Source organism: Borostomias antarcticus (genome assembly GCF_949987555.1).
Source record: "Borostomias antarcticus genome assembly, chromosome: 19".
NCBI classification, from domain to species: Eukaryota; Metazoa; Chordata; class Actinopteri; order Stomiiformes; family Stomiidae; genus Borostomias; species Borostomias antarcticus.
Window position 1 is genome coordinate 13,823,606 of NC_140252.1, and position 15,149 is coordinate 13,838,754.

A 15,149-nucleotide genomic window follows, 5' to 3' on the forward strand; every position below is an offset into this window, starting at 1 on the left:
AACCTTATCACACATAGAGTATGATGCTATCATGTTCATCGAAAACATGATCAGGAAGTCAATACGGTGGCCTGTAGAGGCCATTTAGGTTCAAAGGCTAATACAAATCACTGTGACTGTTTAATGAGAGATAAGATTCCCATGTATATTTTATCAAGCTACAGTAATTATTCCAATACAGTAGGTAGAAGATGATAGTATCTTTCTCTACTTTTAATGCTTTGACTTTTACTACGTTATTTATATATTTATATCCCCTAAGAGGGTGTTGGTGTATGTTTGTGTGTGTGTGCGCGTGTCTTTGAATGAGAAGTTATAATAAAGTAGTTAGAATATAGTATATAGCCAGACCAGCACAGGGTTCTGTGTGCATGTCAATACACAGTTGTAAATACTGATGTTATGATTCGTCTGTGTCCTAAGCATGTATTCTAAATGAACACATTTACTGAGAACTCCAGTTGTAAATAATGAATTGATGTCCAAATGAGAGTGAGAATTATGTGCAAGCTTTCCAACCCAGTTAGTACGCCATGGTGGTCTGAACCCTAGAGGCCAACGCGAACATTACTGCATCACACCCAAGTCCAGACAGTTATATTTCCTTTATGAGACAAGCTAATAACACCTTTAAGAAGCTCAAGCGTGTTCACAGTATATTAAATAATGCTTTTGTGGTTAATGCAATGGGAGACACTTATCTGGCTTATTTAAATGCTGAAGTGCAGGTAGATTTCTCTTGACCACATTTACATTAAGCCGTGTCCTCATTTCAACTCAGATCCCAGGAGCCTGCCTCCTGAACCCAATCGGTGCAGCAACAAAGGTTATTTTGTACCAAAGTCACTAAGCTATCACATGGCTAGTTCTCATGGCCAGTTGCTGCTCCTCTCAGTCCTGCAACTAAAGCTCTGTGTTCCAGGCTTGACTGAACAGAGTTTTTACTTTACCTCCACAGTAATGGACCCTTAATCCAAAATGATGATTCCTAAAGCTTTTGTCAGTTTTGAGAGGAACAATTCTGGCCAGAATTGTCTATGTGCAGGGGGAAAAACATGGCTGGAAAACAGGATTTCTACTTCTGGTCCAAATGCAGGCCAGCCCAGGGATGTTTATTTAATGGCTATTATGGGTTATTTACGGTATTCTATAGTGATTCTATAGTTTTCTTATGCTTTGATCTGTTGCCTTGTACATAAAATCCTGATGATAGAAGCCTGTTTTCATGATGTAGAATAGATTGTCTGATGACTCTGTGGTCCCAAAGCTGGGTGTATCATTTTCAAAATGGTCTATAGAATGGATGGAGAGTTTGACAGTAAAGCTGAGAGTTCCAGAGCGGAGCGAGGGCTGTTCAGACCTGAGTGGTTGTACAGAGACAGGCCAGGGTGTCAGTCAGGTCGCAGCATGTATTGTGACATGAGTGTCTGTCTGTCTCCAAGTGAATGTTGTCGATTACTAAACCGCCCCTCTCCTGACAGCAAACCATCAGACTGAACTAGTACAGTAGTTGTATCAAAGCAAGGGTGTGCTGAAAACGTGCATGCCCCCCTCCCCGTCATCAAGGTTAACCTGCTCTGAATGTGGACATCTTCCCTGAGAAAAATAAAATGTATAAACAAACAAACAAAAAATGGTGCTAGGAAAGAAGTCACTGCTGTCAGGTTTACGATTCTAGAGACTGGAAAGTAAACACAATTTCTAATAATATTTATTCATACATATATGTAAATACATCAGAAATATTTATTTCACCCCCAGTTTGTCATTTTTGTCCTCCACTCAAGTCTATTATTATGGGATGTCTACCGTGTTTACAGTATGGTGCGGTATCCAGGATACAGACTAAGCCATGTCCTGAATTAAGTCAAGGAGGGGCCAACTTTAGGGTGAGGCAGGGCTCAACCAGTCTGTAAAACGGCTGTGTTCGCTAGAGATGGGCCTCTCTCATCTGCTGTAAGTGTATTCTTTCATTCCACCCCCTTCCCTGAAGATGTAAATGTTTTGTACTTCTCAGTGGTTTGTAAATGGAAAATAAATGCATTGTATTCTGCATTGTTTACATAATGATAGTGTAAAAAAAAAAAAAAAGGTAAGAAAATGCTGTCTTTTCTGTTCCTTTATAAAACCAATGGGTTAATAAACTGTGATGGATTATGAACTGGTGGTTGACTTAAATGGGTCATCCATCTTGTTTGATTCTTCTTCTTTAGTCCTCTCCGAAGGAAGGCAGTGTGAGCAGAAACTGTCCCTCATGAATTCTCCTCATTCTGAGGAGGAGCGGTTCAACCAAATACACAGTGGTTCAAGATCAAACCGCTCCCTTAGAAACACACTCTGTCCAGTGAAGAGTGCCCGGCTCTCTCCCTCCTCTCCTGGTGTCTGTTGTCACTTGCTGACCCTGGAGGTCTTGATCTTCCGGATCTCCTTGGGGTTCAGGACCAGCATGCCGTTCTTGAAGCGTCCCAGCTGACCCGTGGGGGCCGAGCCGCCTGGGTTAGACTTCCGCTTCTCGTCCCTGGAGGACAGGAGAAAGGAGGGAGGCAGAGTCTTTACGTGAGGCCTTGGAACAAGCAGGACTCTGAAGCTAAAGACTCAGTGAACACGGTGTTGCCCTTGAAGGACCATGGAGAAGTTTACGAGGGGAGGCGGAGCCTCTGAGGAAGGCCCCTCCCACCACGGTCACTTACCTCGGCTTAGACTTCTTCTTCTTTTTCTTTAGGTCCTGGAGAGCAGAGGAACATTTAGGAGATACTGTATCACCCTGGCTTACGGACACGTGTTAACAAGCGACTTCTCAAGAGTCTTAAGATATCGCTGGTCTAGAAGTAGGCCTAGAACAGAGTTAGGCCTCTCGAACCCATGTCAAACAATAACGGCAACAATAAATCCTAACTCATACTACGTAAGACAACACCTGTGATCAGATTGCTTTTTTTTTTGCAGTTGCCATGGAAACCAAGCTTAACGCAACGCCCAGAGCTATGAGCCGTAGCTTGTGTTTTACACAGTATTTAACTGGTCTTAAAACGCTTGTCCAACACACCGTCTGGACCTCCTCCTTGGCTTTCTCCTTCTTGTCCTTGATCTTCTGCTGGTACACCTTGTAGTTCACATACTCTTTCTTGGGGGGCTGAGGCAGAGAGACAAAACGACTCCAAGTCAGCTCATTTACCCAGGCTTGACCTAGGAATACTGTACAAGACTGGGCGGGATCCTGAGCATGGCCTGAGCCTCCACAGACAGCCATTTTAAAAATGAGAGAGAAATTAGAAAGAGGGGAGGTGGGGGGTGGGGGTGGTTGCCCTACTTCCGTACCCTGGCCCCAAGCATGATGGCTCTCTCCTGTTCAAACATCCTCTGTTGTTCCTTCTTATAGCCTGTAAGCCCAAACCTGTGCACCTCCAACCGAGCCTGACACACACACACACACACACACACACACACACACACACACACACACACACACACACACACACACACACACACACACACACACACACACACACACACACACACACACACAGGAAAAATCTAATAAGGTGAGTTCAGTTTTATTAGAAGTACATCTAACAGAGCCCAAATATACTTTAAAGAGAGATTAACAACCGCATCGTCTTGTTCCTGGATTTGTTACCTTCTCCAGACCAAAGTCCTCTAATGAGCCCGGCTGCTGTTTGTCCTTTAACTGGGTTTTCTGGAAGAGAAAGAAGAATGGAATGTTTCTGGCAAGAGGCACAGAAACAGAAAATGCAGGCCACTGCTGGGATTGTGGGAAGAGAAAAAAATGGTATTTAAAATCTGCCTCAAGGTCAAATTTCGAAATGTCAAGCTCAATACGATGTACATTAATTCACTTGTCTTGGGGCTATAGTTTGCGGGCTATCGTTGAAAATGCAGAAGCATTTGACTCATCTACAGGTGCATCTCAGAAAATTAGAATATTTTGGAAAGCTCATTATTTTCCATAATTTAATTAAAAAAGCGAAACTTTCATATATTATAGATTCATTACACATGTACTGAAATATTTCAAGGCTGATTGCCTCCATGCTCCGCTCCATGTTGATGCAGTAATTTGTGCAAAAGGAGCCCCCACCAAGTGTTGAGTGTATAAATGAACATACTCATAAAAATTAAAACAAAAAAGGCTTGAAATATTTCACTGTGTAATAGATCTAGAATACATTAAAGTTTCACTGTTTGAATTAAATTACGGAAAATAATGGACTTTTTCATAATATTGTAATTTTTTGGGAGGCACCTACAAGAATCAAGGAAGGGCAAGAGCAATGTGTTTGTGATATGCTTGACCTCAGTTCAGAGCACGCGAGGCAGCAGTTATGCATCACTGATGGCTAATATGATTATTCGTAGAGGCTCTAACATAGACTGTAACAATGTGATTGCCGGAGATAAATATAGAACTGAGCTGCTAGAGGAGGTGGGAGGGAACAGCTTGAAATGTGAGTGTGTGTAGGCTGGGTTTGGCGGATATTAATCTACCAATTGCCATAACAGTGAGATATTCTGCCAAGGAACTGTTTGAATCAGTGCCAGTTTACTAGTTTTTACCACTTCCCCACAATTCTGTGCTCTTAGGAAATGACTCCACTACTGCCTCATGTTTGGTCAGTTTCCTCTCTCCCATCTACTCCTAATTATACCAGATGTCAGTGATGTCACTGTTACAGTCAGTACCGGATCAGCCTCAGGCAGGTCTACAGGTGCTCCAGTCCTCTTGGTCATCAGTCTCCTTGTGGGGTCCTGGAAGATCACCACCTCTACTCCTGGGGGCTGATGTTGATGATTGGCTGAACCTGTTATCTCGGTTTTAGAGCTGCCCAGATGATTGGTCCCGGGGCTGTCCTGTGGCTGTCCGTCACCAAGACTACCGCCACAGTCTTCATCTCCATCTGTAGCCTCCTCCTCTTCTTCACATCTTTTTCGTTTCTTCTTCTTCTCTGACTTGTTTTTTCGCTTCGACACTGGTCCATCACCTGGAATAATAGGCCAAATAGTGATTGGTAGCCATCAGTGCGACCAAACATCAACGAGGCAGTGTCGACCCCAACGCATACGAGTTACCAACATTAAGGTTTCACGTATGTTGCTCTAAGCATATCTGGACATGTCCAATGTGGTCAGTTTGCCCTGAGGGAAGGGCCGAAGTAAAGGAGGCATGTTGTAATGGCAGGCGTCAACGTGGCCAACATTAACCTTTAATTCCAGTCCAGCTAGCTAGCTGTAACTATTAGTACCGGGGCTACTAACTATAGTGCTGACTAGTTATACCATTACACACCTAAAGAGATAGCGCAACATCTAGGATCAATAACATGCAACCACGTGAGTCCCAAACTAGCTAACGTTATAGCTATGTGAAATCATAAGACGAAGTAGCTACCTAACGTTAGCTAGCTAACTGTGTATGTTCACAAGCTAACCGGTTAGCTTAACTGGGGTTAGCTTACCAAAATCATAGAGCTGGTTCAGGACATCATCGAGAAAGGACTGATCCAAGTCCTCGTCTTTTCTATTTGCGCTGTTGCTCATTTCAAGCAATTGTCAATGGTATATGAGAAATGATGCTCGTGGGCATACTATTAAAGTAAGAACATGCTAGCTACCTACGGCTCTATTAATGACTGACAACAAGTTCCCACGTGGGAAAAACACAAGACGAAATGTCGTTTCGCGGCATCCGTAGGCGATGTTCAAACAAGGAAGTGGAATTCAGCACCGCCCCAATGTGAACTCGAACTCGTACTCGTTGTTCTTTCATTTCTTCTAAAGGGAAATTCATTGCTTGACAGCCCGAGTAAATATCTTTAGTTCATACAGCGTATATGCTTTTATACATTTTACCGAGGAATGGCATCAAAGACTCTTTATTTGGTATGTAATGAAGGATTTTCTAACTTGACAAGCTAGCTACAGTAGCTTAGCATCTACCCAACCCACCCAGATTTTTGACACTTGTGAACTTACACAAATATGTGAACAGGTTAGCCAACTAAGTTCCTAGTTAATAGATAGGGAAGTTCAGTCGTGCTCAAAGTTGGCTTTCTATGAAGCCTTGCATCTATTGATGTGTGCATTGGATGTTGTCTTGTCAAATGAATTAGCCAACTTTAGAGAATTAACTACACGACACACTGCCTTGTGTGCATAGCAAAGGGACCATGTGCGGCAAAAGAGGGATGACTTCGAGGACATACTGGAGGAGCGGAGGAACTCAAGCGACCTGAGATACGCCCTCAGGTGTTACACGCCTGTCCTCTACAAAGGAGTGGTGCCCTGCACAGCCAGCAAGCTCAAGAACATAGTCCTTCAATCTGATCAGCTTCACTATGTCATCAATCAGGTAACCAATCAATCTGTAGTTCAATCTATCAATGCCAGCATCAGATGATGGTTGTGAAGTGTGTGTTTCAAGGTTCAGTTTAGTCTACCAATAGAAGCTATCTGTCACAACAACCCCTTAGTGATACAGACATGATTAAGTGAAGGTTTCTGTCACATGTTGATATAATATGCCTGATTGCAACATAGTAGTGTATCACGTCTTCTGTCTCCTATGGTGGACAACCCTGTGTGTCTCAGCTATCTGCGGAGACTGGCGACGCGTGTGATGTCATCCGGGAGGAAGCGTCGGCTATCTTGGAGGAGATGGCTCATCGCCAGCAGCTCAGTACGGTCAGGTTCTTCGCCTTCGTGCTCACCAAGGCCTTCAAGACCCTCTTCCAGAGCATCAGGGTCAACGAGGACGGCATCCAGAGGGTGAGTCACGTGTGCAGACGCAGCGCGCACATACAAACACTTTTGAAATAGATCGTTTTTTTAAGCATGTCTGTATTAGCACTTGTATTAGCATTTGAAGAGGGAAAATGGGGCTGCTTGAAAATGGGGTGTGTCAAGATTTAAATCCAAAAAACACTCCCTCCCCTTCTCCCTCCTCCTCTCCTCCTCATCCTCCTCCCCCGCTCCTCCCTCCTCCTCCTCCTCCTGTCCTCCTCCCTCCCCCAGCTCCAGCAGGCCATCCAGGAGCACCCGGTCGTCCTCCTGCCCAGTCACCGGAGTTACATGGACTTCCTGCTGATGTCATACATCCTGTACACCTATGACCTCAAACTTCCTGTCATCGCTGCAGGAATGGGTAAGGAGTAAGGACGTGTCCATCCATACTTGTCTTTGATGTATTTAGTTAAGACTTCGAACCATGGGTTCGGTTAAATCCCCTAACATGAAGATGTCACTGTTTTTCTGAAGATTTCATGGGGATGAGGTTCGTTGGCGAGATGCTGCGGATGTCGGGCGCGTTCTTCATCCGGCGGTCGTTCGGAGGAGACAAACTGTACTGGGCCGTGTTCTCCGAGTACGTCAAGACCATGCTCAGGGTGCGTTCACATCGGCATAGCGCCAAACTGTTGCACAATGATCCACTCACTGTTACAAAACCTTCTCCTCTTTCGCTGTACTCGTTGCTTATTTCTTGTCGCTGGAATTACACAGATTCTATGTGTTTATTTTTTTCCATCTATACTGTACATTCCATTTCTCAGAACGGATTTGCGCCAATTGAATTCTTCCTAGAGGGGACCAGAAGTCGAACGTGCAAGTCTCTCACTCCAAAGTTAGGTGAGTGAAGGAAGTCCTACCTCTGTGTACCTGGAGACTGAAGAATCACTGCGTTAATGCTGAAACCAGGAGGACGCAGACTCCCTCTTCGTAGGATGAGTGTTAATTCTGAAGCGGCGTTGGGAGTGACTGGCCGGTCCCAGCCCCTCTCCCTCCATGCTGTCTCTGACTGACCCCTCCGTCCGTGATGGAAGTCCCAGCCTCTCTCCCTCCATGCTGTCTCTGACTGACCCCTCCATCCGTGACAGAAGTCCCAGCCTCTCTCCCTCCGTGCTGTCTCTGACTGACCCCTCCGTCCGTGATGGAAGTCCCAGCCCCTCTCCCTCCGTGCTGTCCCTGACTGACCCCTCCGTCCGTGATGGAAGTCCCAGCCCCTCTCCCTCCGTGCTGTCCCTGACTGACCCCTCCGTCCTTGATGGAAGTCCCAGCCCCTCTTCCTCCGTGCTGTCCCTAACTGACCCCTCTGTGGTGGTGGCCCCAGCCCCTCTCCGTCCCTGGTGGAGGTCACTGCTCACCTGGGTTCTTATTGTGCTCCATGAAGCACTTCTCTTATCCTTTTCTGTCCTTGTTTCATGTTTCCTCACACAGAGGCTGGGTGACGGGAGCCGGCATTCCTGCTGCTCTAGCTTTGAGGCGCCCTCAGAGGAACGGTGCCACAGCTTAGTGAACAGCTATCCCTTAGTAAAAGGTGTTCTTTTAGGGTGCCCCGGCGGCTCACCGGTTTAAGGCGCATACTGCAAAGGCTTGTCTTTACCACAACGACCTGGGTTCGAATCCAGCCTGGGCCATGTGCTGCATGTCTTCCCCCCTCTCTCTCTCTCCCACATTTCCTGTCTATAATCTTCACTCTCATCAGAAATGCCATGAACAAATCTTTGAAGAAAATCTTTTACTTTTTAGGCACAAATGGAGTAGTTTTCTAACTGGAGGGATGGAGGGATGGAATGAAAATTGTCCCCTTCCTTTGTCTAGCACCGTGCCTGCTGGTTGCACTCGCTCTTACTGACGGCTTTACTGACTGACTGGGATGTACAGCCGCTCCACTTACTCTAGACAAATGCACTTATTGCATTGGACGAAATGCAAATGACTAAATTACTAAAATGTAAGTGTACAAATGTGAATAGATGAATGAATGCATTCATAAATATGTAGATTCATTAATGAATGGAAGATGGATGCATGATTGTATAGTTGGATGGATGTATCTCCATCTAGCTCGTGGTAACCCACCATCTCCCCCTCCCCTCCTCCTCCCCTCCTGTCCAGGCCTGCTGAACATTGTGATGGAGCCCTTCTTTAAAGGGGAGGTGTTTGACGTCAGCCTGGTGCCCGTCAGTATCAGCTACGAGAGGATCCTGGAGGAGAGCCTGTACGCCCGGGAGCTGCTGGGCGTGCCCAAGCCCAAAGAGTCCACCTCTGTGAGTCTGCTATTGGCTCCGCTCCTGTCCTGCTCTCTTTTGATTGGATAGATCACATGTTTTAAACATTAATAGAGGAAGATGTTCCCGTTCGTTCGTTCGTCCGTCCTTCCGTCCACCCATTCATCCATCTGTCCATCCCTCCCTCGTTGCGTGTGTGTGTGCGTGCGCGTGTGTGTGTGTGTGTGCGTGTGTGTGTGTGTTCTACGTCGCAGGGTCTGCTGAAGGCCCGGAGGGTCCTGAGTGAGGACTATGGCAGTATCCACATCTACTTTGGCCAGCCAGTCTCAGTCAGGAGCCTGGCCCAGGGCAGGGTCAACAGGGCCCAGTACAACATGCTACCCAGGTACGCACACAGGCACGCACACACACACACACACACACACACACCAGCTTGACAGACTGGTGGCTGTAGGTGCAGCTGTTCGTGTACAGGGAGAAGAGTAGAGGGGAAAGGACGCAGCCTTGGGGGGGGGGGTGATGGGCCTGGAGTCAGAGACGTGGGGGGGGGGGGGGGGGGACCGGTGCTGATGGTCCTGGAGTCAGAGACGTGGGTGGGGGGGGGGGCAGTGGGGAGGTCTGGACCAGTGGGGAGGGGCTGGGTTGTTGGAGGTGATGAGTGTGGTGGGCGGGGCATTGTTTGTCAAACCTGCAGTAGGACTTGTTCAGGTCGTTGGGTATGGTGTGAGCTGTCAGTGGCCTGGGGGATCTCGGTTTGTAGTTTGTGATCTGTCTGAGGCCTTTCCATACAGAGGAACACACACACTCTCACAGAGGCTACTGAATGACGTGGGTGACGGCGTGATAAGCGCTATTTAGTGTGGTGTAACAGTGGTCTAGAGTCTTCCCCCTCCCTGGTTGCGCATTTAATCTCCTGGCGGTATTTGGGGAGCTTGTGGCTGAGATTAGCTCTGTTGAAGTCACCTTGGACAATAACAAAGGCGTCCAGGGACTTCACTGCACACCCCTTATCTGGTCAGCGAGCCGCCGCATGGGGCGGAATGGACACGCTAGCCAAAACGAAGGATGTGAACTCACAGGGGGAGTAGAATGGTTTACAGTTGATGAAGAGGGATTCCAGGACAGGAGAACAATGCTGCTGTATCAATGTCATGTCTCTACACAACGAGTTGTTCACGTAAAAACAAATCCCTCCACCTTTTTTTCCTGCCAGAGAGTCCAGGGTCGCGGTCAGCTCTGAACAGTTGGAACCCGTCAAGGCACCTATAGGGGACTGCATCACATTTTATCCGCTAACAAAGCACTCATTAAGAGGCGTTATTGAGTTTTCTTGCTATGTTTCCCCATGTGAAGGGCAGCCAATAGGGCACGTCCCCTCGTTTTCGCCACTCAAGCGGGCATTTTAGCGTGACATTTTTCATCGTCCCCGCTTTGTGTCCGCCAGTGCACACGCACACACACACACACACATCTGCTTTGTTGCTACCCCGATACACTCACACCTGCTATCCAGTACAACCTGCTACCCAGGTTGGCCCCCACACACCTGCTATCAGAACAATCTACTACCCAGGTGCACACACACCTGCTGCATAGTCTATGGCGAGATCATTTTGGAATCACAACCTGATATAGACATTTGAGTCTTTACTCACATCCACCACTGGTCACTCACTTCTCACTCCCTGTTTCAGACACATTCCCAGAAGGCCGAGCGAGGAGGCCCAGGCGCTGGTGAACGACACGGCCTATCGGATCGTCCGTCTGCAGGAGGAGAACATGATTCTGAAGCCCTGGGTTCTGATCGCCTCGCTGCTGCTCCAGCACCGGGCCCGGACCGAGGACAAGGGCCTGGAGCTGCACCTGCTGACCAAACAGACCCTCTGGCTCAGGGGCCTGGCACGGGAGTACGGGGCCTTCCTGGACTGGCCTGGTACAGAACACACGCACACACACACACGCACACACACACACACACACACATACTGTACACACATGCACTCTCGCCAGTTAGATGGGGTAGTTTGAACCATTGGTGTCTGATCGTGTTAATTCTGCTAGAAGTGTTTAATATCCAGCTGCCTTGATGTCAGAATCTGAATTCACTTTATTGCCATTGTAGTTTTTCAGCATACTAGTAGACAGTGCAAACAGCAAGTACAAAATACAAGTGCAAAATAAGATAAAAAACAATATACAAAGTGTAGTCAGCTTATATACAGTGAGCGTGTAATGTGTGTGTGTGTGTGCGTGTGTGTGTGTTTGCGTGCGTGCGTGTGTGTGTTAGGGCTGCTCGATTAATCGGATTTTAATCTAGATTAAGATTTGGGCTGTCAACGATCATTAAAACAAAATAATCGCCATAAAACGATTTTGCACAAATCAAGTGCACCCTACACTGCAGAGCTATACTGTGCTTGACCTCAAGGTCAAGGTTCACTATTTGTCTCCCATGGGAGAAATGTATCTAATCCAAAGAACATTGTTAAAAAGAAAAGCCTCTGTCAACATTTAATAAATGAATTGTTATCAAAGTCAATGTATAATTTGATATGTTGAGAAAATGTTAAAACCTTTGATTAAAAAAAAAAAAATCTATGAATAATCGTGTTAAATAATCGTGATCTCAATATCAATCAAAATAATCGTGATTATGATTTTTGCCATAATCGAGCAGCCCTAGTGTGTGTGCGGCGTGAGGTGGATGAATGTTTAACGTTCACCAGTTGATGTCGAGATATTTCTGTCCCCCAATCCCTGCCCCCCCCCCCCTCTCTCTCTCTCTCCCCCCCTCTCTCTCTCTCTCTCTGCCTTCTCTCCTCCGTCTCCCCGCCTCCCCCCTCCTCCAGACCACCTCCCCGCAGCCTCCGTGGTCTCCTCCAGCCTGTCCCTCCACCGGGGGCTGGTGCATGTGTCCGGGGGCCGGGTCAGACTGCTGGAGGCGGGGGGCCCTCCCGGCTCGGCCGGCCCCGAGGAGAGCCTCTTCCTGGGGGCCGTCGGCGTGCTGGCCTGCGGCTCCTACAGGAACCAGGTGCTCCACGTCTTCCTCCGGCCGGCCCTGCTGGCCACAGCCATACACACCGCCAACTCTGCCAAGAAAGGTGCGTTAGACTACTTAGTTTTATATGTGTCACATCGGTTCACACAATACGTGATGTTCATTCCAATAAAGCCTGTTGAATTGAGTTGAAATGAAATACCTCAATTCAACTCTGCACCTTGAGGTAATGTTTCTCGAGTTGTGATATGATATCTACATTATATAAACTCTGTTTCCACTTCTCTTCTCTATCTCATACTTTGTCAAAACTGCAACCTTCCATAGAGAATCCCTGTTTTTTCCCCAGTTTAGAATTGAGTCGTCTTACAGATTCGTCCTACAGGCTTCCTCACGGCCGTTTGAACTGTTTGAATTGTTTTGCTTTTCAGAGGAGGTCTACAACTGCTTCAGTTTCCTGAGGAACGTCCTGTCAAACGAGTTCATCCTCTGCCCCGGAGACACCGTGCAGGTAGGACCAGGGACATTCATCTCCAGGCGGAGGTAAAACTTGACAGAAAGGGCTTTCCTGAAAGTATGTTGTGCATGGCGCCCCCTGTAGGACTTTGAGGAGGCGTGCTACCTGCTGGGGAAGACTGGGGTGGTGCAGGTGGGGCAGGAGGTGGTGGTGACGGACAGGGGACAGAACACACTGTCCTTCCTCACGGCCATGCTGGACCCCTTCATACAGGGATACCAGGTAGTACACACACACACACGCACACAAACACACACACGCACGCACGCACGCACATGCTGGACCCTTTCCTACATCCTACAGGTTTCGCTGGCTGATGACTGTCTTTTTTTCTCAGAGGTTGATATTGGTGTGTGTGTGTGTGTGTGTGTGTCCTCCAGGTGGTGTGTCGGTACCTGTGTGACGAGGCAGGGGAGGGCCTGACAGAGAAGCAATTTGTCCCTGCAGTCAGGAGCTTCGCTGTAAAACTCATCCTCGCAGGTACCTCCTACACCCCCCCACCTCTCTCTCTCTCTCTCTCTCTCTCTCTCTCTCTCTCTCTCTCCTGTAGGCTGTCAAACTAATCCTACCTTCTCTCTAGTTCTGTCCTGTACCGAAACCACTACACAAGAAATAGGCTGCCCTCTAGTGGTGGGAGGTGGCAGTATACTCCAGATGGAGAACATCCTGTGTGTTTCTGCAGACTGAGTCTAATGTGCTATGCGGTGTGTGGTCAGTGTGAGTCCCGTTTGTTCACACGTGCGTGTGTGTGTGTGTGTGTGTCTGTGTCTGTGTGTGCAGGCAGGCTGAGGTGCTACGAGGTGCTGTCGTCAGACCTGCAAAAGAACGCTCTGGCAGCTCTGGAACGTATGGGCGCTGTGCGGAGGGTCAGAGGGTAAGATCACACACCGTCCTGGAAATGGGACTGGGACTAAGACTAGAACTAGTGGGATTGGGACTAGGACAAGGACTGGGGCTGGGGCTGGGACTAGGACTGCTTCCCTTCATTCCTTTTTTTTTCTACTGGCTTTGAATTGGTTTGGGAATTAAAGCCATGCTGTGGACAGATGTATACATGTGAGAGATAGGTAGTGTTTGTTAATGAATGTTGTGTTTCTGTCTCAGACCTGATCAGGTGACCCTAAAGGTGAACAAGATTGCCGTCAACTCACTAGAAGACACACTTGGTAAGAGCCAGTTAGTTAGAACACACATCTTGGTAAGGAACTGTTTGTTACCTAGAATGAGGGGTCACTGGAGGACATTTTAGTGCTCGGAAATAGCAACAAAAAAAAAATTGACCCTCCTCGAGTGATTTTGTTTTGGCACAGGTTCAAAGGTTCCCCTTGTTTTGCTTATTATACTGATTACGTTATACATGTCACTGTAACGTAAAGTCAGTAACCAATTGAAAGAAGTGAAAACACGCAGCTTTAAAACAACCAGCAACAGCGAAATGCACTGCATGCACTGCACAGCTGACGCTTGAGTGAATTGATTAGCCTGCTAGGAAAACAGGCCGCATGTCTCTGTCTGTTCCCTCTACGCGCGAGTTAGATGCTGCACAAAGATGGACTGATAGGGCTGCCAAAGAGATATACGATAGCCTGCCCCGGGTCATACAAAACAGCTTGTTGAATTCCGAAAAGCTGAAGAAACAAATTTATTTTGATCGATTCAAACTTGTATGACCCTCCCCTGGACTCAAATTAAAAAGCAGTAACCCTCCATTGGACTAAAATTAAAAAAGCATGACCCTCCCCCTTTTATTGCAGTAAGCCCCTCCCTTAAATTTCCAATGGTCCCTTAGTTGATGAAGCAATAACGCAATAGGTGTACTATTAATAATACCAATCACTAAAGTACTTATTCTGTAAACTCCATCATACTACACTGGGGGATACCAGTTAGTTCAGCTTGATCCCTCTTACTTATCTCTCTCTAGTCCTGGGCTCTGTCAGTCCAGCAGACATGTTTGATGTCATCTGTTATGGCTGCTTCTGTCTTTCCTGGAGGAGACGACACTCTAAGATGGTGTCCCAGTCCAACTTTAGCTTCTGTTGCAGATGCCCCACTTCTCGGCGATGTTGCGGGCTGCCCACCTGACCGCTAGATAGCGAACCCATCATGGGTTTCCCTCTCTGTCTCTCAAACAACCCCCCCCCCTCTCTCTGTCTCTCTCTCTCTATCTCCCCCAACTCCCTCCTCCTTTCTCTCTCTCCATGCTCCTCTCTCCCTCCCTCTCTCTCCTTCCATCAATCTCTCTCCACAGGAGGTAAACTCCCCACTCAGAAAGCCGTCCTCGCTCGCCTCTAACCCGCCGTCTCGGCGGGGGCCAACGGCGACACCAGAGAGCGTCGTCTCCCGCCACCACTAGCATTACGCCGAGCGCTCCGGAAGCTTCCGTGTTCCGGGGTCGTGCCAAATACAAGGGCTGCCAACAGAGGGAGGGAGGGGGGGGGGGGGGTACACGCATGGCGTCTGGGGCTCGCACAACGCTGACGCACCGCAAGGTTTTACACCTGACGACTAACGCCGGAGACGTTGCTCCGCCCTCTCAGCGCACTCGCTTAACCCCACGTCTCCCTCCAGAAAGGTTTTTAACAAGATCTAAAGGTCACTAACTCAAGTT

The 15,149-nt window shown here is 47.7% G+C and overlaps 2 protein-coding genes across 2 annotated transcripts; one reads left to right on the forward strand and one right to left on the reverse strand.

The window, feature by feature from the left end:
* Window positions 1-1,855: 1,855 nt before the first annotated feature.
* On the reverse strand, window positions 1,856-5,631 carry fsaf1 (40S small subunit processome assembly factor 1). The gene is made up of 7 exons (XM_084453456.1): window positions 5,475-5,631; window positions 4,702-5,000; window positions 3,638-3,697; window positions 3,319-3,414; window positions 3,047-3,133; window positions 2,691-2,725; window positions 1,856-2,518 (listed from the first exon to the last, which is right to left on the reverse strand). Exons 1-7 carry the CDS (start codon window positions 5,554-5,556, stop codon window positions 2,389-2,391), a joined length of 789 nt encoding a protein of 262 aa, XP_084309582.1. The 5' UTR covers window positions 5,557-5,631; the 3' UTR covers window positions 1,856-2,388.
* A 192-nt stretch (window positions 5,632-5,823) lies between these two features.
* gnpat (glyceronephosphate O-acyltransferase) lies at window positions 5,824-14,906 on the forward strand. Its single transcript, XM_084453414.1, has 16 exons — window positions 5,824-5,898; window positions 6,176-6,367; window positions 6,607-6,783; window positions 7,030-7,159; window positions 7,273-7,400; window positions 7,566-7,641; window positions 8,911-9,062; window positions 9,278-9,408; window positions 10,718-10,956; window positions 11,873-12,124; window positions 12,453-12,532; window positions 12,623-12,760; window positions 12,919-13,018; window positions 13,319-13,412; window positions 13,643-13,704; window positions 14,790-14,906. The coding sequence occupies exons 1-16, from the start codon at window positions 5,875-5,877 to the stop codon at window positions 14,831-14,833; spliced, it is 2,019 nt and encodes a 672-aa protein (XP_084309540.1). The 5' UTR covers window positions 5,824-5,874; the 3' UTR covers window positions 14,834-14,906.
* The last annotated feature ends 243 nt before the right edge of the window (window positions 14,907-15,149 follow it).